The sequence below is a fragment of the Sylvia atricapilla genome, chromosome 1 (assembly GCF_009819655.1).
Source record: "Sylvia atricapilla isolate bSylAtr1 chromosome 1, bSylAtr1.pri, whole genome shotgun sequence".
In the NCBI taxonomy this organism is placed as follows: Eukaryota; Metazoa; Chordata; class Aves; order Passeriformes; family Sylviidae; genus Sylvia; species Sylvia atricapilla.
In genome coordinates this window covers 27,128,406-27,154,756 of record NC_089140.1, presented here as the reverse complement: position 1 = coordinate 27,154,756, position 26,351 = coordinate 27,128,406, and the positions used below count along the sequence as shown (strand labels likewise).

The 26,351-nt window shown below is 35.7% G+C and overlaps 1 protein-coding gene across 2 annotated transcripts in view; it reads right to left on the bottom strand.

The window, feature by feature from the left end:
• Positions 1-26,351, bottom strand: part of PHF14 (PHD finger protein 14) — a 161,567-nt gene that overhangs the window by 23,364 nt on the left and 111,852 nt on the right. The window contains exon 18 of one of the 2 annotated variants that reach the window (XM_066318054.1): positions 9,451-9,564. The exons of the other annotated variant lie outside the window; for it this stretch is intronic. Within the exon in view, the coding sequence (XP_066174151.1) occupies positions 9,451-9,564 (114 nt within the window). The remainder of the gene's footprint in view (positions 1-9,450; positions 9,565-26,351) is intronic. 2 annotated transcript variants of the gene reach the window in all.

Genomic DNA, 26,351 nt, shown 5'->3' with positions numbered 1-26,351 from the left:
TGGTCTGGTGGCCACTGAATTGCAGAGCATCTCCAGACCCCATCTCAGCCATTCTCCTTAGATTAAAGCCTCTTCCAGGACACCCTGAGAAGTCCTCTGCAAGTATCTTCCTTGGTAAACACTGGCAGAATGTACAGAGTTTTAGGTAAATAGCTTTATCCAGCTAAGTCATGCAGTAGGCATATCTCCATCTTTCTTGTGCATTTGCAGAACTACAGAATAATACAAAGCAGTCATTATGAGAGGACACAGAAGTATCTTAAGTGAAAGGAGGTGTGTGCTATTTTCATGTGATGATTCCAACCATTTAAAAAAGAATCTTACCAGAATAAAACACACTAGGACTGGATAACAGAAAACCAGCTTTGCAAATATACCACTCCTCATCACAGTCTAAGTCTCTCTAAATTTAACTGTATTTTCAGGAACACCTTCAGTTTCTAATTAAAACAAAGACCATAGCTACATCACAGAATATGTAGTTCTGGGTATTCCAGGTCATCTAGAGATTTTGGGAGATTATGATAGCTACGCAGCAATACCTAAAAATTAAAAAATAATTAAAGGAAAATTGTTCACTTAAGAAGGATTTAGGAGGTCGATGATGGCTATTAAAGATAACAATGTATGTTAACCTACTTGATAGTCTTTAGAAAATATATGCTTGAAGTTAATATAAATTTAGTTTTAAAACACTGTTAATTGAGGTAGATTAATGTATATAAGACTATCACAAAAATACACTAATAGCAATAAAGATGTACTCTAACAAATAACAAATCAATGATCCTATCACACTGAAATATTTAGGCAATATGAATTCTTCAGCGTCTAAATATTCCGTTTAACAGTGAGAGAAATGTAAAGTAACAATAGTTTGGCAAAGCAGCATGGGGACACTATTGGGATTGCACTGCAATTTAGAGATAACCCTGAAGCAACTGGGTAGGGAAAATCTATATAACCTACGTTATTAATGACTACTGACTGACCTCTGCTTATCTTCACTACCTTAAGGATGACATTGGAATCTCTGACTCTGTTCGAGCTTCATTATCTCAAATCTAGCCTGCAATAACTTAAAAGGGTTCTGATGATATATTCAACTTATCATATTAAAATAGGAAATTTCTGGTATTATGTATCATCTACAAAAAGGATCACTTGCTTTGTTCATGTAGTGCAGTGTGAGCCCTAATATTTACACTGCATTTAATGACCAAAGAATGTATTAGCTTAATTTTTCACTTAAATATTACAGGTGAGAGAGACGACAACAAATCCCTCAGGAAAGAAACAAAAAAATAGAACATGAAGAGCATGCCTATAATATATTGAAGAAAGAATCTACACTTACTTTCCTCCAGGAAAGGACTTCTGTTGTGTATCACACGGGACACACAGAAATTACGACAGCGGCTTACAAGACATAGCACCACGCCACATCAAAGCAACACAGCCAAAGCTGACCAGATAGTGCACACAGGTACACTGAAACTCACTGACATCAGTACAACTATCAAAATCATCAGCAGGTGGGAAACAGCCCTAAACTTGAACTTCTTGCTATTTTACCACCTAAAGCTCACTTAATTCTATTTTTCCAATCAAATTTCCACTCTCTTCCTCTCTTTAAAAAAAAAAAAAAAGGATTTAAAGCACATCATTGAAGCTGAAAACAAACCCATTCTTTCCTCTTAGAATATAACGAGTTGTTTAATGCTCCATAACATTTTAAAGGGGACAAATACAACAACATGCTCATTTCAAATTGAATTTACAAAAATTAGATGGGTTTTTTTGTAGCAAGGTGTTAAAGAAAAACACCATGTCTCATAAAATATACAGTAGCTATAATTTAATTGCTTCTTCCTATCCTATCAATTTTAAAAACTGTTTCAGATTTTTTTTTCCTAAATAAAAAAGAATCAAGCATATTTAAGCAAAGACTTTTTTTTCTCTTCGTAGGAATGCAATTCCAACTTATCTGTCTCCAGAATATGAATACCAATTTGTACACAAGTAATCCTAAATGCCACTGCCTTCCTGCTTTCAATGCTGCTATTTTTCCAGAGAATATATCCACAGATCAATGACCCTTTCATGTGATCTGGAAATGCCAAAGAATAATACCTCAGGGAAAATACTGTTTTCACTTGAGTTAAAATATTCATTTGTACAACAGAAAGAAAGCAAAAATCCTAAAATCTTCAAGAATGCCATGCAGAAAATGGATAGACCTAGCAAATAAAAAAAAAAAAAAAAAAAAAAAAAAAAAAAGGAACAGAGAACTAATAATTGTTCACTGAAAATAATTTCAAACTAAAGCCACGGCAATATTAATGAATCTCAGATTAATAAACTGCTCATTTGGCAGCATTTACTGTAGCACATTTTTGCATGTTTGGCCATTTTTTTCTTACTGTTTATTAATTGCAGCTACTTGGAATTGATGGATCTCCAGGGTACTTATCAGTGCTTATCAAGACTGATGAATGCATCCCAGATGCTGGAGTCATGTAGAGGGTCTATCCATGCACAGGATCTGTGCTGAAACCCTGAATGTTTTCCTGCAGTGAACTTGCAGGCACTCCTGACAACAGAAATGCAGCTGACAGAGTTAATTCTGGGAGTGTGTCTCCTTTCCCCTCTATCACTGCATGGGAAAGACATTCTTATGCTGATGTGTGAGTATGTACACATGATGGGGTATTTATTGCTTGCTGCCCTGAGGGGTCTTTCAGTCCTCTCCTCTACCCCAAAGGAGACTTCGGTATCAGATTATAACACTTAATGAACATTGATAGTGTGCTTTTCTCTGTAGTCCATGTGTAGACAGGATTTCTGAATGTAATTTTTTGAGTATTGGGGGGGAAAAGCCTCACAACAGTTCTTTTCTAAATTTTTAGCACGCTTTTAAAATTTCTTTTAGAAGTATGGATGAATGTTAGGCAATAAAGGAGAAAACTGCAGGGATTTTAATTGTATCTGCTCTGCTTATTACACAATAGATATTTTCATCATCTCTATATAAAGTATCTTTGTGAAACCCTTTAAAATATGATTTCAAACCAATGAATGCCATTTTCTATTTGCCTTTAATTTCCTCTCAATAGTAAGTTCATCAGAGTGTAACAATTAACTAACTTAATTAAGCTAACTTAATTATGTTCTTTCATAGGTCAATATGTAGAGCTACTCAGATTAATAGCAGAGCTTGTAAAGTTAATCTTCTTGTATAATGCAAATGATGCCCAGTCATGTATTAAATACCTTCCTGAGTAACAGATGATATAGGACTGAATGTACTTTAAAGAAGGGCAGAGACTGTGAAAAGGTTAAATAAAGAAAAATGTCTTGGATTTCTGGAATTTTTGAACAGATCTAATTCATTTTTTAAATTAATAATTTCTTCTAAGAGGAACTCTCATTTCGCAAAGCCATTTACAGCTTAAATGTACATAAATAAATTTTGACTTCAAAAGCAGAACTGCATGACGGAATTTTCCAGCCATCTTGCAACCTTTATATTTAGTTATTAAGAAGATTACATAAAACAGTCATGTGAAGAGATTAGAGGGAAAATATGAATTCCTAACTCCAGAGCATTTACATGCTTAGCTGTATTTCCCAGTTTATTTTACGGAGGAACCACTTCAGTAGTCAAAGGTATTATGTTTCTTTTCTCAGTTCATTATTAATTCACTTCTAACACAGTTAGACTCTAAGGCTCTTTAGGCATGTGGCTTACTGCTTTTGTTCTGAAATATTAATGGGAACTACAGTAATAATAATAACAATAATAATAATAATAAGTTGTAGAAGCATGAAAAGTATAATCAAACAAATCTCTTGAGTGCGAAATGATCTGAAAAGGTGACTCAACTCCCTTGTTTTGGTAAATGAGTCTGATGACTGGAAGACACACTCTGTCAAGAAGAGTTGGATTATGGGCCAAATCACCCGCAAGTAATTTCACAAGGAACCAAGTATCTGTCTTTTTTACAATGAATCTTAGGTCCAGAAAATATTTGAAATGCATTTCAATTCCAAGTCTGTAATCTGCTGCAACTCTTCTACTGTCACTCAGAGAAAACAAAGAGGAGGAATGCAATAAACATTATGTAATAAACACCTTAGAGAATGTTTACTGTAAAGGAGCATAAAGGAGAAGACCCCTGAAGTATGAAAACCACCACTGCTCAGAAGCTCTAAAACCAGAAAAAAGTACTTAGAAATGCACTGGAGGAATCCATCCTATGTCTACCACGGTATGGATGACATAGATGATACAATATGTTTTCTCTTTGTTAAACTAAACCATTTAGTGTTTGTGGTGGTTGCTTTGTGGTGTTTTGTCTGTTTGCAGATCTCAGTATAGCAACAGGTTCAGCATAAAAATTAACCTCTGTTCCAAAAAAACATTCCAGTATCAATACTGATATAAAGAGGAATTATTTACCTATGATATAAAATAACTAGTAAGTTATCACTTATGATTTTTCATCAGAAGACAGACTGATAGGTCCACACAGTGTGGACATTTACAATTTTTTTTCTGAGTGGTGAAGTTCCTCAGAAGTTAAACAAAACAACAAAAAAAATACTGTTCAAGACTAAATATGAGTCCAACTCACCCAATGTCAGTCACTAATTTTTTTTTTAATAGCAATGGGTCAGAAAGAATGCATTTATAGCAACAACTGTCTGACAGAAACTTTCTATTAAATGCATACACAGAATACAGGGAATATATTATTAGGCCTGTGAAATTCAGAAAAGAATGCACAGGCTTTTCACAAGCACAAGCATAAGAGCTGTGTATTTATATATACAGATAGATACATAAATATATTTTATCTAATATATTCTTGTGTTCTCTAAGTGCAAAAAATCTCTCTACTTCTTGATGGTGCTTATTCTTCATTATGATTATTTTCTGAAATTAATTATGTCAGTGATAAAAATTCAGTTGTTTAATAGTCTAATAATAGGAGATGGAAAAAATTAGCGCATGAGCATTATTACAAACTCTCCCATGGAATTACTTTCAATTCAATAATTTCGGAACATGTTACATCATACTTTGTTTAAAAAGTAAAAAAACCCGTGTAATAAAATACCATGAGGATAGACTAGACTTGCTGCTGATGAAGTTCATAGCTTTGGTTTAAAAAAAATAATTCCTTTTGTAGTAACTTGAAATGCCGAAGAGACTTGATGGGAAAGGTTTTATCCCAAGATCAAGGTAGGAGCATAAATCAAGAAACAAAAGACAGTATCAGCTGCCAACTGGATTAACAGAAATTAAGCAACACTTCCTTCACTTGTATAAGAAATAATGCAGTCAAAACTGAATTCTATGATCCTTTTAGGATGCTTGTACATTACTTACAACTAATGGCAGATGGCTTAAGTGTGTGACACTTCTTTTTCCGTCAAAAACATCACTACACCTTACTATACATTACTTATGGAAAAATGTCTGTGCTCTACCCAGATAAACAGCAAGCACTGAATGTCTAATAGTTCAGAAACAGGTTAACGGGTACCTATCTTAATCCTTCTTTAGCTAAGAACCACAACGATTTGCACAGCTTTCGTAGTTTGAGTACAGCACCCAAAAAGTACCACAGGCACAAAAGCTATTCATGTTCCTATGCTACGAACACATCATTTATATTTTACCCTAAAGTGCTCCATGCTTTATGTGGATTTTTTTTAATGGTAGGGCAAAGTAGGGGTTTGCTGGTTGTATTCATTTTTCTATCCAAGAGAAAGGATAGCACAGCTTTTCCTCTGTATTTGTACTGTTCTGGCAATGCAGACACTTAGAAAGATCAGCTCTGTTAGCCTCTAGGCTTACACTTTTAAAACATGATTAATTAATTTGCCACAGGATCGGCAAAGGAAATTAATACACATAACTCATGTACTTCTATTTTACTTCTAATTAAGCAAGAGAATATGCCTCTTATGAGACTCACATTTAAGGGAACTGTCAAAACTAGTATTTTCTTACTTAGATAACAAACTACTGACACCATCACTTCCCATGGATTAATGTGCTGCTTATGAGAAATGTTATCAAGACAAAGCCCACCCATCTTGCTCTTTAGACACATGAAAAAGGCAAAGAAAAACTACTTCAGCAACAAATCTTCACTTTCTTCAGCATCTCTGTATATCCATCAAAAACCTACTTCAATATATGTACCAAATATGCTGCAACTGCCAGCTGCAAAGTGAAGCTGACCACAAAAAGCAGAATAAGGGTCATGAAAGCTGATTCACAAGCCTTTCAACTTTATTGAACAATTGCAGTGTTATTCAAGCAAGTGTATTTATACTTGTGCATCTTAAGTAATCACAACATCCAGAGAATTTCCTTTCGTCCATTCGTGGTGAAGAATGTGTAGTATCAGAGAAAAAATGGCATACTAACAAAACAGTGATGTAGTCTGAATTTTGAAAGTCTTGTGGGAACAAAAAGTCCTATCTTAAGCATTATTATTGGAGGAAAAGAGCTGAAACTATATAAACAGCTTAGAAGGTCTAACAAAATTACACCGAAATCAGGATGACACACATCCCCATCCAAATGCACTGAATTCTTCTTTCAGTGCCACTTTTCAATTTCAATTCTTAAAAAACCCCAAGAAATATATACAATATTAAGTTACCAATCACATCCTTATTTTAGAATGGACACTAATTAAAATTATTGAAGCATTCAAACCTATAAAACTTAAATTTTACAGAGGCTTGCACAACTTTTTGGAAAGAGACAATGAAGTATCTTTCAAACTTTAAACCCAGTTTAGTTACTTTATAAGACAAAAGGTTTCTTCATGTGAAATACGCTGATAAATACACACACTTTCCCAAATCACTAACAGGTGAAATTCACAGAAAAGTCACAGTTGCCTAGATCTAAATACTCAACATTCTAATTATTTCTGCAGTGGCTTTTGTTCTATGCCCTGTAGCTGGACAGTGTCTTGATGCAACACAGAATTAAATCTGATTTTAGAGCATCAAAAGTGACTGGGACGAAGGGCAGCAGTAAAAGGAGTGGATGCCATTCTGTCTTCCTGTTTAGAACTCAATATTTGACCATCATTTCTATTAGGAGGAATGACTAAAAAAGCAAAACAAAACCTCATTTGAGTGATCAAATTACATCCTACAAATATCATCCTACTGATGACAGAAGAAACCAAGTGTTAGATTCAGACTGGCCTATCTAAGAGGAAAACAAACTGTAAGCAGGAAAAAAAAGTGCTTTATTCAAATTAATGTGGCAGCTCATGGGATTTTCCATACTTTCTCCTACTGGAAGTTGTGTGTCCTCACATTTGCAAGCCTAAGACTCTTTTTGGACACCACTTTCCACAACCTTCTCAAAACTTCTCCACCTTCCTGAAATCCTTTGCTGTTAGCCACTGTGCCTTCTTTACTCCTTCCTCATATTTCTCTTTTCCACAGCTGCATTTGGGCTTTTCTTTAGCAACTCTCATAAATACTGATGCTTTGAATTCAGATGAGACATAAATTACACAAATAACCCACCAGTCAGTAGTCAATTCCAAATATTAACTCATTAAGCAGATATTGAAAGATGTACCAGAAGACTTCAAACAAAATTAAAAATAAAAGAGGCATTAGTTGAAGTCAAGTTCTGCAAACACTTTTTGGACCTGTTTTTTAGGATGTAATTCACAAGTATTTGTTTATCCTGCTGACTTACCCATGAGTAACTTAGATGGATTGTTTCATGGTGGGCTCTGAATTTGGAAATTCAGCATACTGGTGGATCCCCTTTCAAGGTTCCCTACAAATCCAACCACAAAACTTTTTCTGACTCACCTCTCTCTCTTTTTGCACAAACTGCAGTAACTATGACTGGAGAAAGTCTCACTCCCTCATAAAACACATGACCACACATTCAGTATAACAGCCTCAACATGAACTATTACTCAACTATTTGTAAAATTTGAAACGTGTTATTTCCATCTTTTGATTCTCTTAAGTTTCCTCTTTCCCACAGTTGAGCTGCTAATATTCCACAAAAGCAAAATCTGTATACCCATCTTCCTCTTAGTCACTTTTTACTAACTAACCATGTTTCAATCCTCTTTCTACAGCACTCTTCCTCTCTTTTTATTTTTAAACACAGCTGTCCTCTCACTCCAGTGGAGTGAGGCAAGTTGACAAAGCTGAGAATTAAGAGGGAGATCCCATGTCCCTCCACAGACTAGAGGTCCCTTTACTGCTCAAGAATACATAAAAAGTATGTACTTTTTTAAGCTTGTACTACTCTATCCATCCTCAGGATTGCTTAGATGGGATAATTTGACTTTCTATCTTGGAATACATATGATATACCAAAGTGAATCTACTTGGTCTTATTCCAGGAGACACTAAAGAACTCTCCTGGCTTCCTACTCTGGACCTTCCCTCTTTTTCAGTGACGAGACTATCAGAAAAATGAAGATATTTATCTAAAGGCTGAACTAAACTAATAAACGGCATTGTATTTCCTATGACTAGCACTTGATACTTTCCTTTTCTGTGAAAATTACAGTGAAAAGAAATCTCAGAAAAAAAGCAGCAATTATTACCTGGTACTTCATATATTTTTAATAGTAGTAGTACCAACTAAACTGTTTGAATAAGCCAAGATTGTCAAGGCTGCTACAAAGGAAGTACTTATGTCTCAGAGGAAAGGTTAATTTAAGGATAATAATGGTTCTCTGGGAAGATGACTGCCACCATGAAATGAAGTTAAGAGTCGGAATTCTACAAACATCCTCTCCTCCAGCTATAGTGCACTATGACAGGGATGCACAGCAGGGACAGAAAACACCTTAAGTCATTGGCAACCCTATGGAACTACTTATACAAGCACCTTTGCTTACAACAACAGCAAGTATGAACTAATGACCACACTACATCACTTTTTCGAAACCAAGAGAACAAAGAGAGACCCAGTAACAGGAAGAGTCTTTCCTGCACATAAGCCAGAAGCTAGACATATTTAAGTTTTGTGAAGGATGATAAAAGTTTATATCTACCTATAATACCTATGTACAGATTCTATTTCTGACTCTTCAGTGTAATAAAGTTAATTTAGCCAGAATCTAACAGGGCTCCTGTTACTGTCATGGCATGAAAGATAGGAACAATAAAAGAATTTCCTAATTACTGACAATAAGAAACAGTATTTAAAAAGTAGCATATATTATGGAATATACTTGTCAGTACCATTAATAATAGTCCTGAGTTTTACCTTGGTCTTTCTTGCTGTTTATATGGGAGTATAAGACTGAGCTCTAGCTTTAAAAAGTCTCTGTTATTAGTAGCACAACACTTGGCATGAAAAACAGAGGCAAATGTGTATTCCCCAACAGTTAATCCTGGAAAAAAAATAGACACAGAATGTCCTACCTCTTCTGGACGTTTCTGTGACACCGATATCAGCTCTTCAGAGCTACTTCTTGAGGTAGAGGGTACCACGTTACCTGGGGCCTCTGAGACCACCTCATTTGACGGCTCGGAGTCCTGAGGGCAACAGACACAAACAGACCCCTCAGCAGCGTGTTGATGTGGCACGCCAAGAAAATGAGACTTTTCAGAGGAACTGTGCTTTAAGCACAGAGAGAAAAATAAAAAAATACTTGAGGTCTGAAACTCTACTCTTTTTATCCTGGGCAACATCTTTTTGCCTGAGTCAAAAACATCTGTCATTTATTTTCTCTTGAAATAATAGTATTTTCTTCATTACAGTGTTTTAAAAATTTATTAAGTAGTTACAACATTTCAGAATTGCAATGTTCTGAATAAGCATGGTATTTTGCCAATACCTACCCCTGCTCTTGAACTGCAAGGAAGGGAATATTACATTTCATCCACTTATGGCAGATGGGTGCTTCTGCAAAACAGCTGGAGCCATGCTAGAACAACCCCCAACAAATATATTTTACCAGTCACTGCAAACCAGTATAGCACACAACCTGGCAAAGTTAAAGAATTTAGTAGAGTTTGCTATCTTTTAGGAAATTTAACATTACAGAAAAATAAATGAAAATTCTTACAGTCTATTTTCCAAATTGCCTTGATTTTGCCACACAATGTGACTAAATCATTCAAAATAAAAATCACTTTTATACCTTCACTGCTTCACACAGAGGTTTTGATAACAGCATGGATTGAGACATTTTAATGCAGAGAAAAAAATCCATTAGTCGGTACAATCTCTACTGTGTCATAATGCTCATTACAGAAGGTATTCCAGATGCCATTGCTTAGCAAGCAGAATATGTGCTTCTGATATATCACGTTCTTTCTACATTCATTAATTGCAAGGAAGTCAAGATTATACTTTTGGAAACTGCAAGCTGCGAGCTCATTACTAAGTTTTCAAACATAACAACCTGCAAAAAGAAATTTATAATTTCATAATGATAATATTCAGCAACTGAAATTTAGCCCGTTGTATGGAAAGGGAAAAAGTGAGCACTGGTCCAACAACCATTACTGAATCACACAGAGAATCACATCTAGTGACACCAGATACTGTAAAAGAATTAAGACATGAAGGGAGTTCTCAAAGACTACAAAGTGGAAAAAATACCTTCCGAGCTTAAATATTTCTAATAAAGCTTTTTTACACCTTTCTCATTGCATCACCTCTCTGTAACTTAGGAAAAGGACATTCTGGACCCATTTGTGACAGGCCACTTCAAAATTCAGGTTTGGTATGAGACAGACATTTTAAGAAAAAAAAACAGCTTTCAGAAGAAAATAGCTTTTAGTGAAGACTAAAGAATACCATCAATTAAAATGTTAACAGTGGTGTCCAACTGCCATTGCACTGAACTGTTTTATGGGCATTATGCTGGATCTGTGGAACAAAAGAAAAAATAAGATATCTTCAAAGAATGTCAGCCAAACAGACTGAGCTGCAAGGAGAAACTTCTATAGCTTTCTGATAATAAAAGTCTTAATTTTGCCCATGCTATATATGCCATCAAAAGGAACTTTGCATCATGTTCATCCTGACTGCTCACTGGTGTCCCTGGACTTGTACAAGCAAACATTCTCTCCCAAAAGCCACTTCAGTTTGGTCCCAGTGAATTATGAGAATGAGAATATTTCTTCTTGTTGACCCAATTAGCCATGAGCTAACTGAGTATAGAACAGTACCGTTTTCTCCTTGAGAAACTTAAATCAATGCCATGCAATTTATCAGCTCAATACGTTTCCAGAAACTCTTCTGCGCTGCTTACAAAAAACAAAAGTAACAAATATATCTGCTGGAAGAAAATTATATACTTGTCTGAACCTGTTGGTTCAGTGATTTCTCTCCTTGAATTCTGCTTGTATTTTTGCCTGAACAAGCTTTTGTTATGATGTTATTACCTGTGGCCAGATAATGGTGGCAACCATTTTCAGTTACTTGCTTTTTTAAAGTAATAAACAGTGTTTTTCAAAAATTATCTGAGCAGCTGCAATTTGGTATGCTTACATTCCTGTTACATTCCTTTGTCTCAATACGTCCATGGATTCTTTTTTATATCAAATCTTGAGCATCTTCTCCAGCAGCCTGGCCATCCTTCTCCTAAGAACCAGCTGGCTAATTTAATACTTCTATTTTTAGAGAGATGAATGGAAACCTAATTTACTTTATTATTCAGAAACCAATCCAAGCAAATATGCCTCCCTTTCCAATTGCACTGGTTTTATTATTTCTTTTCACATTTTAAGTTGGTCAGAGCATGGTGCTAATAATGCCAAGGTCCTGAGTTTGATCCAAGCATTCACTTAAAGAGCTGCACTTGATGATCCTTGTGGGTCCCTACCAATCCAGACTATTCTGTGATCTAAATATGTAACACAAGCAATCTATGTTGCTCTGAACTAGTTTGGCCACATGTGAAATACTGTTTTCAGAACAGACATATTCAGTAAGTGGAATGAGATCCTTCATGAACGGTACCACAATAAAAATGCTACAAGGTACAAATGAGAACTTTTATGGAGCTGCTTCCAGGTGTGTTATGAGTATGTGGCCAAGTAAGCAACAGTTCTGGTTAGAATTTCTGGTACTTTGACTTTACTCTGGCAAGTAAAACAATCTGAAAAAATATTAGCATCATTTAAACTTGTAAAGGAAAGACAAAAAATCTGTACCACTGACCTGAATCAGTATTTTTACCAGAGAGGGGTTAAAAGGAAAAATGTACTTCAAAAATAATTAAAATTTATTGTCCTATTCAAGGTCCTGCATGACAGAAACAATGACTATGGTATTATCATTGATGTGTCAGCCTCAGCTGTAGCAGAGATGGACATGGTGGTTTATGGACATATAATTAACACAGTAACTATTTTGGTATATGTGTTTCTGGTGCTTAAGACCTTCCCACTTCATTAACTTATTATTTAACTTATTATTATTTTCCAAACTACAGGAAAAATGACGAATTTGCATTTTCAAGTCAGACAGATCAACACATAGCTTTATAATGGATCCCAGTATATAGTTATATTAGCTAATAAATTACGGGGGAAAGCCACTAAATAGTACTTATAACTTCCTCAAAATGTAGAAATACTTTGTGAAAATGTAAGTGCATTATAAACAATAAAATCCAAATGCTCAGTAATAAACCTTTTCCTGAAAAATGCAGATTTTGATCAAAGTTCCTCAGAAGACGAACCCTCTTAGACTTACAAAACCTTGAAGAAGAAACACGAAATGTGTAGACATTCTGCTGTGTTTATGCAAAAAGACAGCCCTGCTTTTAACTATGGCTCTTTCCCTGTGACCTAAATATTCATGCAATTTAAGATACCACAAATGCATGGGCTCTATCAGTCTCTTTGCTGCAGAAAATTATTTTAATTATATATTGACATAAATACATTAAAAAATCAGATATTCTAGTCCTGGGATGGAATCTGCTTACTAGTTTTTGCAGTATTCAGTTCTTTTCTTCCTTTGACTCCAATTGGTGCATTTGCTCTTTATATCTACCATACAGGAGCACACTTTGAACTTTTAGTATTGTCCTTTTCTGTGCAGAAGGAACACTGACACAGTATGCTGAAAAATCAATAGTGCATACAGAACAGATGTGGATTTCATTTGCAAGCCACATGAAAGTGATAGATTTCAAAGGGAGGTACTAATGTTTTATGCTATGTTGATGTTGTGTCTTAATTTAAGAATTCGACTATTCTCATATTTTGCTTTTCAAAAACCAGACCTTTAATTCAAGATTAAGGCACATATACAGGTATGCATGTAGCAAAATGTTGTATTTACCAACCCATGTTACCGTCAGCACAGAGACAGACTAAACAAAATACAAGCCCGACATTGCTTTTTATTTTAAAGAAAATGAAGAATTAATGTATATTTTTAAACTATGCATAGAATACATTCCTAAAAAGCACAAGAATTTCCATTTGAAACATGATGATGGAAAAACAGTTTCTTAAAACAGTGTTCACACCAGCCTAACAGCCACTACTTTGTGTGCTATTGCTTCTTTAGAATAAAACTAAAAAGGATTGAAACAAATCCTTTATAGATGATTTCAAGCTGACAGGTTTGAATATATTAGGTTAACTCTGCATCGTTTTTCATATATCATCCTTTACCTTGGTCCAGTTGAGAATTACACAAGTCATAAATTAGCTTTAAGCAAGTTTTGAATCAGCCTGGAACTAGTTTTCAAATTAAAGAGCCGTCAGTATATTACATCGTACTGTCATTTTATTACCCCAATCAATTCTGTGTGGCCTGAGGTAGAAAGAAAATGGATGCTGTCTTCATTTGCAAAGGGTTTATCTCTCACACCAGGCTGTGAAAACATGACTGCAGTAATGAATTGGACGCCAAAGTTACTAACAAAGACTTTTAACAGTAACAAAGTAGAAATATTTGTCCCCCTTTAGACTTACAAAAGTGAGAAGGAAAAAGGCCTTTCTGAAACATGAAGACAGCTTCTTACAGTTGAAGCACTATGGGATGAAATTAGCACATTTTTATTGAAGTGGTAAAGTGCTCGTAGCCTCACAGAATGTCATTTCCAGTGCTGCACAGAAGAAGCCTTCTTGGGTCAGACACACAGTGCCTCTCCAGCCCAGACCACAGAACATCCCTCCAGCAGCTGTGCAACCACTCCTACTGTTCTTATTCTCACACCCCAGGGGCATACTTTGAAAGTATTTGAACATCTTAGAGAGAATTTCAGAAAATCTGCTGCAGACAAGATATCTGTAGCTCTCCACAGTTCACAGGTGGCCAAAGTAAATCCCCAGGGAGAAATGTACAGTTTATCTCAATCTACTCACATGCAAGATCAATCACTTTGCCTTCCTCAGGCTCTACCCTCTGTTAGTTAATGAAGCAAGAATATGGGCTTTAAACTTTTAAGCCATGCTCCACAGTTGTAAAATTCCCCTCCCTCCTTTATTATGCCTTTGTCATTCTCTTCATGCTGCTTTTACTTAGCATATGAAAATCTCTTTTCTTCTGCCCTCTCCAAAGATAGGAAATTAGAAATACAACCTCTAACATTCGTGTGCTAACCTCCTATGCTGTCAGTCACAGAGGCAACACTGTTGTTATGTCCTTGGCTATTTTTTCTCTTTCTGGAGACGAGGACGATGACTTCTATGCATATACACAGTTCACACAACAAGGTCTCTTTCTCAGCTCACTGTGAAACCACCTCAGTTCAAGTGATAAAGCTTAAGCTATCTCTAAAACCTCTGCCTTCTTTTAGAAACAAAAACAAAACAAAAATCTTTTATAATTCTCCGTTTTCCAAATACAAAAATGAAATTACGTACTTTAGCCTCATGCTAGTTTTGCTTTTTTCTTCAAATACCTCATGCAATATGAAACAATTAATAAGGGTACAAGTTTCCAATAAATACCCACCTGTTCCAATTTATTATCCCTTTATCTTCCAATAAACTACATCACTGACCAAGTATACTTGCATCTTTGAAAACTACCCAGCTTTCCAAGTGCAAAAGCAAAGGTGCATCCCACCTTAACTGTTGTTTTAAAATAAGCATGCTACCATTGTTACTATTTTACTACAAGTGTTTGATTAAACTATGAAAGGAAACAGGGTCATCTGTTTTCTCTAGATGCCTTCTTCAAAAAGAAAAAAATAAGTTTGGATATATTTAAAGCTGGAAAGAGCACTCACAAAATGTTTTTTTATCTATTCTTCTAACTTTATCATGTGCAAATAGAAACAGAAAACAGAAGGAGATTTTACTGTTTGAAGCTATTATCAATCACCGACCTCTGGAACCTGAATTAGTTTCCCCTTTCTAATTCACCTATTTTCTACATTTCCATTACTCAGTGTACTAATCCTGCCTCTCTTGGGACTGGATTCTCCACCTTCTCAATCAAAGTATCCTGGATTATTGTACTTCCCTTTTACTTTCACACCATTCACTATTTCCCAACATTCAAAAGTTATTCTTTCAGCTTTTAATAGCTGCCTTTTCTGATGCCAGAATTCTTTGAACTATATTAAAAATCATCTCTTAAAATGCAGTAATTAATAAAACCACATTAGAATACAAAAAAAAAGGGAATTAAATTTCTAATTATAGCCACTCAGAACACTAAACTCATCCTGTATGTATAAAATAAGGAATTCAACTTCTCTGTTACTGTCATGGATTAAAGCTCCTAATCACAGATATAGTACAGTTTAAACTACTGGCAAAAATTTCTGAACATGTATATCATCACCAGGAATTTTTAGAATTTCTTCACTAAAGGGAAAACACAATATCTATCTTTGTGTATGTGTGTGTTACGTGTCCTATGTCTTGCATAATTTGGTAATTATCTGGTGCACCAGAGCAACAGATTTTATATGAATATCCTTTTGCAGGATATTAATATACTGGCCAGACTGCTGTACTATGCTGTTATCAGTGCATATAAGACTATTTCAGTACTCTCTCCCTTTTTTTGTCCGCACTGCTTCCTTCCTATTTATTGTTCTACTTGTTTTTTTGTGTTGTGAATTAGGTTACAGGCAGATACTATAGCCTAAAAAGTTATTTTTGTCCTCATTTTAGACTTAACGGAGTTTATAGAAGTTATTTTATTTAGTTCAAAAAGATTTTTATGGCAGTACATAGAGAATTTATTACAGCTGGCTGAGGAGATTTCATTTTCACTGTGCCTGCTTGGTACAGCTCTGATCTCTCCAATCCTTTTTCCACCATCCAAAAAAAAACCCAACCCAAATCCAAACCTTAGGAGCTGCAAAACAAATTCTCAAGCACAGCACAAGCATCTAGAGCCACAGTAAGGGTGGACTCTGATTTTGCTGCTGTTGTCGCTCACATAGGTGAGACGAGGTACTATGGGTCTATGTAATATTAATCTGGTTCTCTGGGTAGATGTTTACTGTGTAGCTTATGTATGTTGGATAGCATTGCAATTGCTGGCTTCAATATATTTACAAAATTACATGAGCACCTTACACCCAACATTTAAAACAAGACTTTCTCAACAACAGATGTACAAAGTCATCTGGTATCACTCCTGGAGGGCAGTGCTGCAGCTACAATAGCTCCATTAGTAAGGCTACATTTGGGGTTGCAGTTGTCTCCTTCCTTAAGCTGTTTTATTCCTTCAGAAATGATCAGGGGCAGATCATAACATCCATTCATAGTTTCTCTAGAAGAATGTTTTACTCAGCTGTATTTCTTTTCAAGCCATGTTTGAAATTCTCCAAACCTTCCAGGCTTTTCGATTACTGACGCAGTCACAACTTGGGAGTAAGGTACAGCAGCAAACTTACTGTTATCTCTTAGGGTCAAGCTGCACATTTGCACTATTTATGGTGAAAATAGTTTGCTTTAGTCCATTTCAGCAGCTTGGAAGAAAGCATCCACAAAATTTGCTCACAATATTTGGCTAATTCTTAACTTGAATGAGAAGACTGAACACTTGAGAAGATCTCTGCTCCAAAAAGCAGCTGCTTTATTCTAACAAAAATAGAATGTAGCTCAGAAAAGGCTTTCTTTCAAGCACACAATCTTCAAATATTATGCATCAGCATGCAGAGTGTGTCTGTCAGATGTTGGAACAAAGCTTTAAATTGTACCATCTAACTTAATTCTCAAGACAGGGTCAGCACATTCATAGGGTTGTGGGGCTTTTTTTTTCATCTTTGAGAAGTCCTCTAAGTAATATTTATTTAGCTCCTTACATCTTCATCAACACTGATTCTTGCTTTTCAGCTCCTTGAAGTCCAGATTTTCCCAACATAATGCAAAACAGGGTTATATTAAAATGTGTGATCACCAAAAGAACCACAAAATTGTCAAAGGCTACTTTTTAAATCAAGACTTGTTTTCATCTCTCCCCACTTCCAGAATTTTCTTCCAGTGACAAGATGAAAAAGAAAAAGAAAGGGACTAGAATAGAAACTAGTAGAAAAGAAAGGGATTGCTCAGTACATCCTTTTTTTCAATCTAAGTTTATTATATAAGTTTTAACAGGTGTCTAAATTAATTTTACATGGGACCCACCTGCTTTTTCACAGGTTTTCTGTAAGAGCTCCACCCTTCTCCAGGGGAAAGCTCTCAGTGTGTCCTCCAAATCCACCTTTCCACTTTGCTGCAATCCTATATCTTAACTCACCCCCATTCTCCCCTGTAAGGGTTTCTGTATATTTTCCAAGTGGAATTTTCTCTTTCTTATGAATGTGTGTGTGCTTACAGCTCTCCTTTTATGCTAAGGGTGTTTCTTGCAGGCCCATTGTTTCTGCCATCATGCTTTTCTCAGTCCTGTTCTTTCTATCCCTCTCTCTTCTTAAAAACTACCATCATTTAGTTTCAACTGATAAAGCAGAAAAGTAAAACATTAATTCAAAGCTATAAAAACATTTTTAAAGAGTGAATTAACAATAGCTTTCTATAAAAATGTTTCCTACACACTCCAAAATCTCTCTAATATCTAAATGTGCCAAATTTAAAAAAGTATCTTTCACATCCTTTGAGAAGCTTCAAACAAATGTCAGGAACACTATTTTGTGGGTGTCCCTGATTTATTCATTCATGCTAGTCACTAGAAAAATTAAAGAAAATTTCCATTTAACTTCATTAAACAGAGATACATACTCTTCTTAATCAAAGTATCCAGCTAAAACACTAGGATATTTTATGCTGGCACACTGAGTTGCACTGACAATGGGATGTTCACTAAAAAAAGGAATGAACAGCCCAGTTGACACAGCTTAAGATGTGACATTAATCAGCCATCTTTTGCTGAGCTCATAGGAACTGAAAGGTTACAACTACTGCAGCAGCTTTAAAACATCCTCATAAAGCCCTGGAAATTCCTCATTCTTCCCTAATTAAGAACACTGCAAATGATACATGGAATGATGAGGCAGAATTCACACAAAATGTCAATTTTACTGCTTCATTCCTAGAAGCGTATTTACATTTTCCCTGTGGTATTCTTTTTTCTTGAGATTACTTCTACCAGACAAGATTCCTTTTTAATTTTTTCTCATATGGCAAGTCCCTTAAACATAGTTCCCTAATACTGTAGATCAGACGCTTTCAGTTAAAAGCATACAGTGTTTATATAAATGGACAAATGATAAAATTTGATACTCTAGCAATACAGATCTGTATATTACTTTTTAGGCTTTTGCTCTTGAGACTGCTAATATGAAATTTCCACAAATTATCTCATCAGAATAGGAATAAAGCAGCTCTTGCAGCAGGTGACACTGGAACACAAACATACTTTTGATACAGTAAAGGTAAGAGTCACTTCATACCAGGAAACTGTAGAGTGACAGGAGCAGCTCTTATTGCAAATCAGTTGGTGCTGAGGACCAGCCAGATGCTGAACACATATTTCGAAGATACAGGTAGTTTGGTCATGAAGACAGCACACCCATTAGCAGTCAGAACACATCCTAGGCTTTAGTGCCCTTTGACACAAACTCCCTTTGCACACTCCTAAAACCGCTCCATAATATGAACCAAAGCGGAGCCGCTGGTGGCAACTGGACGACTCCTTTCAAAAACACATTTCTGACCTTAACCAAAATGCTAAGGTAAATGTACACTGAAAATCATCAGATAAAATCCATCAAAATCAGCATACCAGAATGTAGAACCACTTAAGCCAGGACTTTCCAAAATAACAGGGTATTTTAAATACCAACTTTATGCAGAGTTCAGCAGCGTTATCCTAGATCAACAGTCCCCCTTCCTCCTCCTGATATTCACTGGAAGCTCTCTGAGGTTGAAGAACTGACCCTATCTTCTTCCATTTTAATTTTTCCCAAATTAAAAAACAGATAACGTAAGACAGACAGAGACACTTTATGCCTTATTTTCAGACAGTGTTTTGGCTGCTGCCCTGAATTAACTGGTGAACACACTCTGTACCACAGGGAAGATTTCAGTGCACTTTCCTCTTCCTTGTAAGAGGGTTCAAAATAATATTCCCAAGGGAATGCCTAAACCATTTTACTATTCTTTAGCTGAAGCAGGTTGTTTTGCATCGAGGGATGAGTCAGTGGGTAAAATGATTCATTGTCTATTAGCCAGCATATCTATTGTCTTCCGACTATTTTACTATTTTTATATAAAGGAGCTTTTTAATCTCTGTCTATGCTATACCTAGAAAGCACATAAACAAGAGGTCAATAGCTCATCCAGTGAGAGGATTATTAACAAATTAATAGACCACAGGTCCCAAATATCAATCTTTTTTTTCTCATAATTGCTTCTACATTTTAAGATTCTTGAAGTTATCATTAAATGAAAACAGACCTTTTGAAGACTTTCAAGAAGTTCCTGACCACCAGCAAGTCACAAAACAAAGTATTTAGAACATCATTGTGTTCTGAAATTTCTGTCTTGTGTGATACATTTAACTTAAACAAGCAGTGGAGATACTATGCAGTAGGAGAACATGGTAGGGCAAATGCATATTCACGTGATATAAAATATGCTTGTAATTATTAGCACCTCATATGTATCCTTATTTATTGCATGAGACTGGTTACAGATTTAATATTCATTATGTCAATGACTGTATCAATCTGCTGACACCCTTCTATTTCTAAAAATAAGTATGTGATGTGATTAACTCACTCAAAGTACACTTGTGGGTACCTTCCATAAATATTGAGTTATCTTGCTATTTTATTTCCTTTTCAACACTTTTCTTCGGCTATTTTTATCACATCTGAAAGGATACCATCTGCCCTTCAGTCTTCATGAGATTAGTAGCTAGAAAAAATCGTGATGTCTATAGATTCCAAGGTTTTCCACATATAAAATCTTTTGGCAATGTTTGTCACAGCTGAAATACACTTAAGACTTTTCAAACACACACAAAGATGTTTCAAACCACTGAACCAGATAATAATTTTCAATGGTTACCAAAGCCGCATTTACTAAAAAATCTAAGATAAACTTAATTGCTACTAGAATTTAACAATGCACTATACATTTTAAAGGTTTTGTGAAAATCTTTTCAAAAGCCATCTTAAAATTCCATGTCACAGTTGTGCATTTTCTTGGTAGAACTGATTGTAATGCTCTTGCAGTAATATTTCCGCACAAGCTATCTGCTGAGCCAATTTTAAGAGGATGGAACTTTTCTGCTACAGAATGCTAAAATCCAAGTGATGAGACACTCCTTTGCAGAGAAAGTGGCTGACACAGCAGAAACTGGCAATGCCCAGCTGTCTTCTGCGAAATGTGATTAAATGTGGCTGGCACTAAGAGAATTTCTGTTTGAGAATGGCAACTGAACCTCACTTCCACTACCTAACATGATGGCAAAAAAGAAATCTTGACTGTACTAAAATTCATTACTTGCCTAGCACTTCATAAAATGGCACTTTTTTTTTTTTTCCTTCCTACCTTCTTTCTCCTCATTCAATATTATTAGATCTTGCCCAGGCAGCATTAGCAATTTATACTGATGAGTGACACATTACTTAAAGTGACATATATGGCTAAGTTTTTTTGAAAGACTTGAAAACAAAATCAACCTTGAGAGTAAACATAAGCACTTATTTAGGGAACTATGATAATGTGTTCAAATCTTATACAGAGACTAACAATTAAAGATCTAATTCTTCTTCTGTCATATGGAATATGATTACAGGTGATGTGCTAAAATAATTTGCAGGGTAATAAAGCTGGACTAATGAGGAATTAAAATATATAATTCTTCTTTAATTACATACCTTCGAGTTCTATGTAAAATGTAAGACAAGAAATATATTTCTAGGTTAAGAAATTTATCTCAGAAATCTGGTAGCAACAGAACATCACTTTACAACATTAGGGTGCAAGAGGCTGCCACTGGCCTCCAGACATACCTTTGCACATCAGGAGTCCCTGTTTATGTCATTGCAAAGCACACATCTTACAATTTTCTGTTGACTGCTTAATTCTTAATGAATATTCAAATCAAATAAGATTATCCACAATGGAAATGTGGGGTTTTTTTAATACTGCCGTCCTGGAAGTCTATCTCATCTAACCCAAGAATTTAATCAAGACTCAAAAGGTTTAAAAATTCAAGTCAGTTAGAAGTTTCTCATTCATACTTTTTTTCACACAGTTCCAAAATCAACACATTCTACTAACAAAGTAAATAACAACCTAAATTTCCAAACCGATTATTAACTGAAAGTAGTGATTGTCAATTACAATTTATTGCTAAATTTTGTTTATGGCTCCACTATTAGTATGAAGTCCCTAATTATCAATACCCAAAGAGTTCCTTATTTTAGGAGCTCTAAAAGTAGGAAGAGAACTGGATTGACAAAGTAGATCTGAATTTACATCAGTACTGTAAGCGATGATGCTTTGGAAGCTACTATGTAGTAACTGTTACACATATGTATCTTCCTTCTGTGACTTCACTTGAAAAGGAATGTAAAATGGAGAAAAAATGCATTAAAACCAGTATTTCTGTATCTTTTACACTTCATTTTAGCATCTTTAATATGCAAAATTCACTGTCATAATGCTTCCCAATATTTTACATATCTAGAAATCAATTTTCAAAAGCAAGAGAAAACCTCCAGTTCTGCAAGGTGCAAGCAACCTTGTTTCCTCTGTCCTTCCTATACACTATTCACCTTTCAACTTTCTCACATTCCCTGAGAATATGCAGAGGTGCATTACCAAAGAGGATGTATCAAATCTTCCTGTTGTGGTGTGCTGCTCAGAGCTCAAAGACTGCTTTTGTTTATTTATTCTCTCATGCCGCGTTAGCATAAACCCACACTCAGTGGCTTTAATTCAATCATGACAATAGCTGATTTCTGGATTCTTCCCAATTGCAGCTAGCTCCCAGCAGAGATTTCTTGCCACTCAGTACTACTGTAGCAGGCAACGTAGGCTGTAATTTTATTTTGTCATGGCTTAGGAAGAGTAAGTCACGATTCAGTAGCAGAGCTATTACCCAGATAAAGCATAACTGTAAGCATATTTTGTTAGAAGCATAACCTAAAGAAGGTACAGAGTAGCAGCAGCAGCATTTAGAACAGCTTTCCATGAAGAGATTTTGCTTCCTTAGCCACTACCTGAGAGTAAGTAATATTTATTATACATAAACTAGAGGTTTAGTCATTTAAATATTAGATCGTGTATGTTTAGATTATGTGCATTAAAAATGTACAACTTCCATAGTGTTTATGATTTTTTTTTCAGTATTATATTAATTAGGTACCTCTTAAATGTTCCACTGGCAACTGGACATGGGTGAATATTTTAACCAAAGTGATAGTTAATGACCCAGCTTGTTTCTAATTTCAGCCATCCAGCTTTTTACTTCAGTAACATATTTTTCATCACAACAAAGCAAAATGATAATTTGATTTGTGTGACACAAAGCCTCATAAAAATTAATTTGCTTCATTTTTGTATTGTGTTTGTATGGCAAGGTTTTGGCAGCAGGGTGGGGGTCTGCAGGAGTGGCTTCTGTGAGAAGCTGCCAGAAACTTCTCTTACATCTGATGGAGCCAATGCTACGTGGCTCCAAGAGGGCCCCAGAGCTGGGCAAGGCTGCACCCATCAGCAACAGCAGTGGTGCCTCAAGGATAACATACTTAGGAAGCAGGAAAAACCTGCGCAACAGCACCTGGAAAAAGGAGCGAGAGGAGCAGCCCTGCAGACATTCAAGTCAGTGCAGGACGGCCAGGAGGTGCTCCAGGAACCAGAGCTGAGATTCCCCTGCAGCCCACGGAGGAGCACGGGGATGCAGAGATCCACCTGCAGCCTGCAGAGGAGACCCACACCAGAGCAGGCGGATGCCCAAAGAAGGCTGAGATGCCCTGGGAAGCCCATGCTGAAGCAGCTCCTGGCAGGACCTGCGTCCCCATGGAAAGAAGAACCCACTCTGGAGCAGGTGTGTTGGCAGGATTTAAGAAACCACTGGAGCAGTCTGATCCTGAAGGACTGCATCCTGTGGAGAGGGACACAAGCTGGATGGAGCAGCCTGTGAAGAACTGCTCTCACACTAACAAAAAGTAGTGTGCAAAGTTTCAGCTACAGAAAAAACTCCATATTGTTGGGTTGTAAATGAAAAAGAGCAAATGAAGATAAGCAGCAAGGGATTTCTTCCTTCTTCTGCATAACTAAAAAAAAGGGGGAAGAAAATGAACTTGTAAACCAAAAGATTCTTGGACCAAGCGCCAACAAAATGCCTCTTCCTTCCCCCCCCTCCCCCCCCCCCCCCCAAAAAAAACCTCATTTAGAACTGCAGTGCATATTTAAATCTCAATTTTCTAAGAACATAACCCTGGGACAAGAGACTATTAGCAGGTTTATTTTAACTGCTGGTTTTTGTCAAAGTTTAATACAAAAATAAAAATAATGTATTTCACTTTGCACTCCTAACTGGTAATTTACTTTTACAATAATTTTTTGATCTATGCCAGAGTTATCTTTCAGAATCAGAAATTTGGTTTTGCATTTGAAAAAACATTAATACATTTTAAAAAACAGTCCTATATTCCAGTTTCTTTAAATATTTGGCTGGTATTAGTTGCACTACCATCTTTCAAAGAGAGACTTCCATAAAATGCTTTTTCATATGAAAGACAATGCTGTAATGTATTATTCATTTTCTGGCTTTTTTTTTTTTTTTTTTTTTTTTTTTTTTTTTAACACAGTTCAGCTGCACCCAAAAAGTACAAGCACTACAAGTCCATGATGAGGATCTGGTAGTCAGCACCAGGAACTATTTGAACTGGTAAAATTGATATTGATGTGAAGAAGAATCAAAATTCTAAAAGTAAGCATCTGTTCCACAAATATTTTCCAGTGCTTAACCAGGTTTTTTTATTTATTTTTTTTTCCATTAATACCTTGCGCTCCCATCTAGACTATGAGAATCTTCTGCCAACTAAGTGTATCTGAGTTTTTGGATTAATTTGGGGATTTACTACCAATTAACTTATCCACTATTCATAAATCAAGTCCCAACTTAAGTTAATTTCAAGGCTGATTATTTTTGCAACATTTTATGATATAAATTATTCATTACATAGATGTATTATACCTGTTTGCCAGAAAATAACAGAGGCTGTGCCAACTCATTTTTTAAAGTATGATACCTGGGAAGCAAATATTAAAACACATTTGGCAATACTTCAGCCAAGTGATATTGCCATACACTAAATTTTCACCCTTTTTTTTACCATCTTGGTAGCAAAATCCATTTCTGTGTTACGGTTTGGCATTACTGAAGTTCTTAAAGCAGGGCACAAGTGGTGGAAGGACTTAAGTTAAATTTTCACATGGCCTTACAGATTTGGCTTATTTTCTCTTGTTCCATTTTAAGGAAATCACTTCAGTGACAATGTTTTACTGCTCCTCAAAAACCTAGGAAGACAACAGTGATTTCAAAATAACCGAATATTATCCATTTGCTATATTACAAAACATCTTTCTTTCTACGTAACGCAAGAAACCAAAGCGCTAGTTAAACTCTCCCCAAGAAACTTTAAAATACATGAACACAAAAATGTTTAACTCTATCATTCTGTATGACCATATCATAACATGGATCACAATACTCATACCTGTGGAAGACAAATGCAGTTAGTGAATTCTAGTACCTAATTTTTCTGTAAACTACCTTAAAACACCCCTAAGTTCTGGCTGAAAAATGTTGCATAGAAACTGAACATTTTTTCCCATTACATTATGTTCTGCTTGAAGCAGCGAGCAGATTTATTAGCAGCATTCTTTTATCATTTTTCAGCTGCAAAGCTGGGTGCCATGACGGCAGCACATTTGCTTCTATGTTCTGTCCTCAAAAGAAGGTGCAACAATCTCTGTGATTTAAGGTTACTAAATGAGGGCCACCCTTTGTCAGAATATGTAATTGAAGCAAGTTTGAATTAATTCAAAAGTCCTGGATAGATATTTTTTTTGCGAATTTTCTAAAAATATATTTTAGATATAACTATGTAAAATGGCATTGTGTTGAATGACAAAATAAGCGTATGTAAAACGTATTTAAGGCATGATTAAGCACTATATTACTACTGCATGCCAATCCCATCTGTTACATTTAAAAAGGTTTTCTTCTGTATATATACACACTATCTACCACTTCAGCTTAGGGAATTCAGCATTTTTACTGGTTGGGCCAAGGGATCCAAGTTGGGAGGAGAAAAAATTAGCAAACATTTGAAAATGTTAATTTTGCCTAGCACTCACAGCAGCTCTGGGGTGAGACAAAAATAAAGTTCAATTAGTTGGTAACGACTACTTCAAACATAAGGTCAAATTTCCTTTTTTCCCCATTTCTGAAATTATCACTTCAGTTCTCATGCTTTGCAAACCCTAAAGACAGACTTTCTCATAATTCTCAACCCAAATTAATCCCTTTTAGTGACCCCCAACAGGTAAATCAGAACAGGCAGGGGTCTTATAAAAAAAATTAAAATTATAGCATGAAGTGATTAAAGGCTGCAAAGTCACACATAGCCAAGAAAGCACCTGAAGCACTGTGTGCCGCCTCAGCTTTGGTATTTCCTCAATTTTGAGAGGTTAACATTACGAATTTTGGTTAACTGTTCAATTTTTCACACACTTGTGTGCAACTACATGTGTGAGGAAATGCTTCCATGTTTGGAGAGAAGTCAAAGTGAAAAAGATAAAATTCCATAAACCATAATGAGATCGTCGCCTGCACAACGCAGGAGTAGATCACACTCCTGCACTCTTCACAGACCTCCTTAATCACCAACCTTATTTTTGATTGGAGTAAAATTCCATGG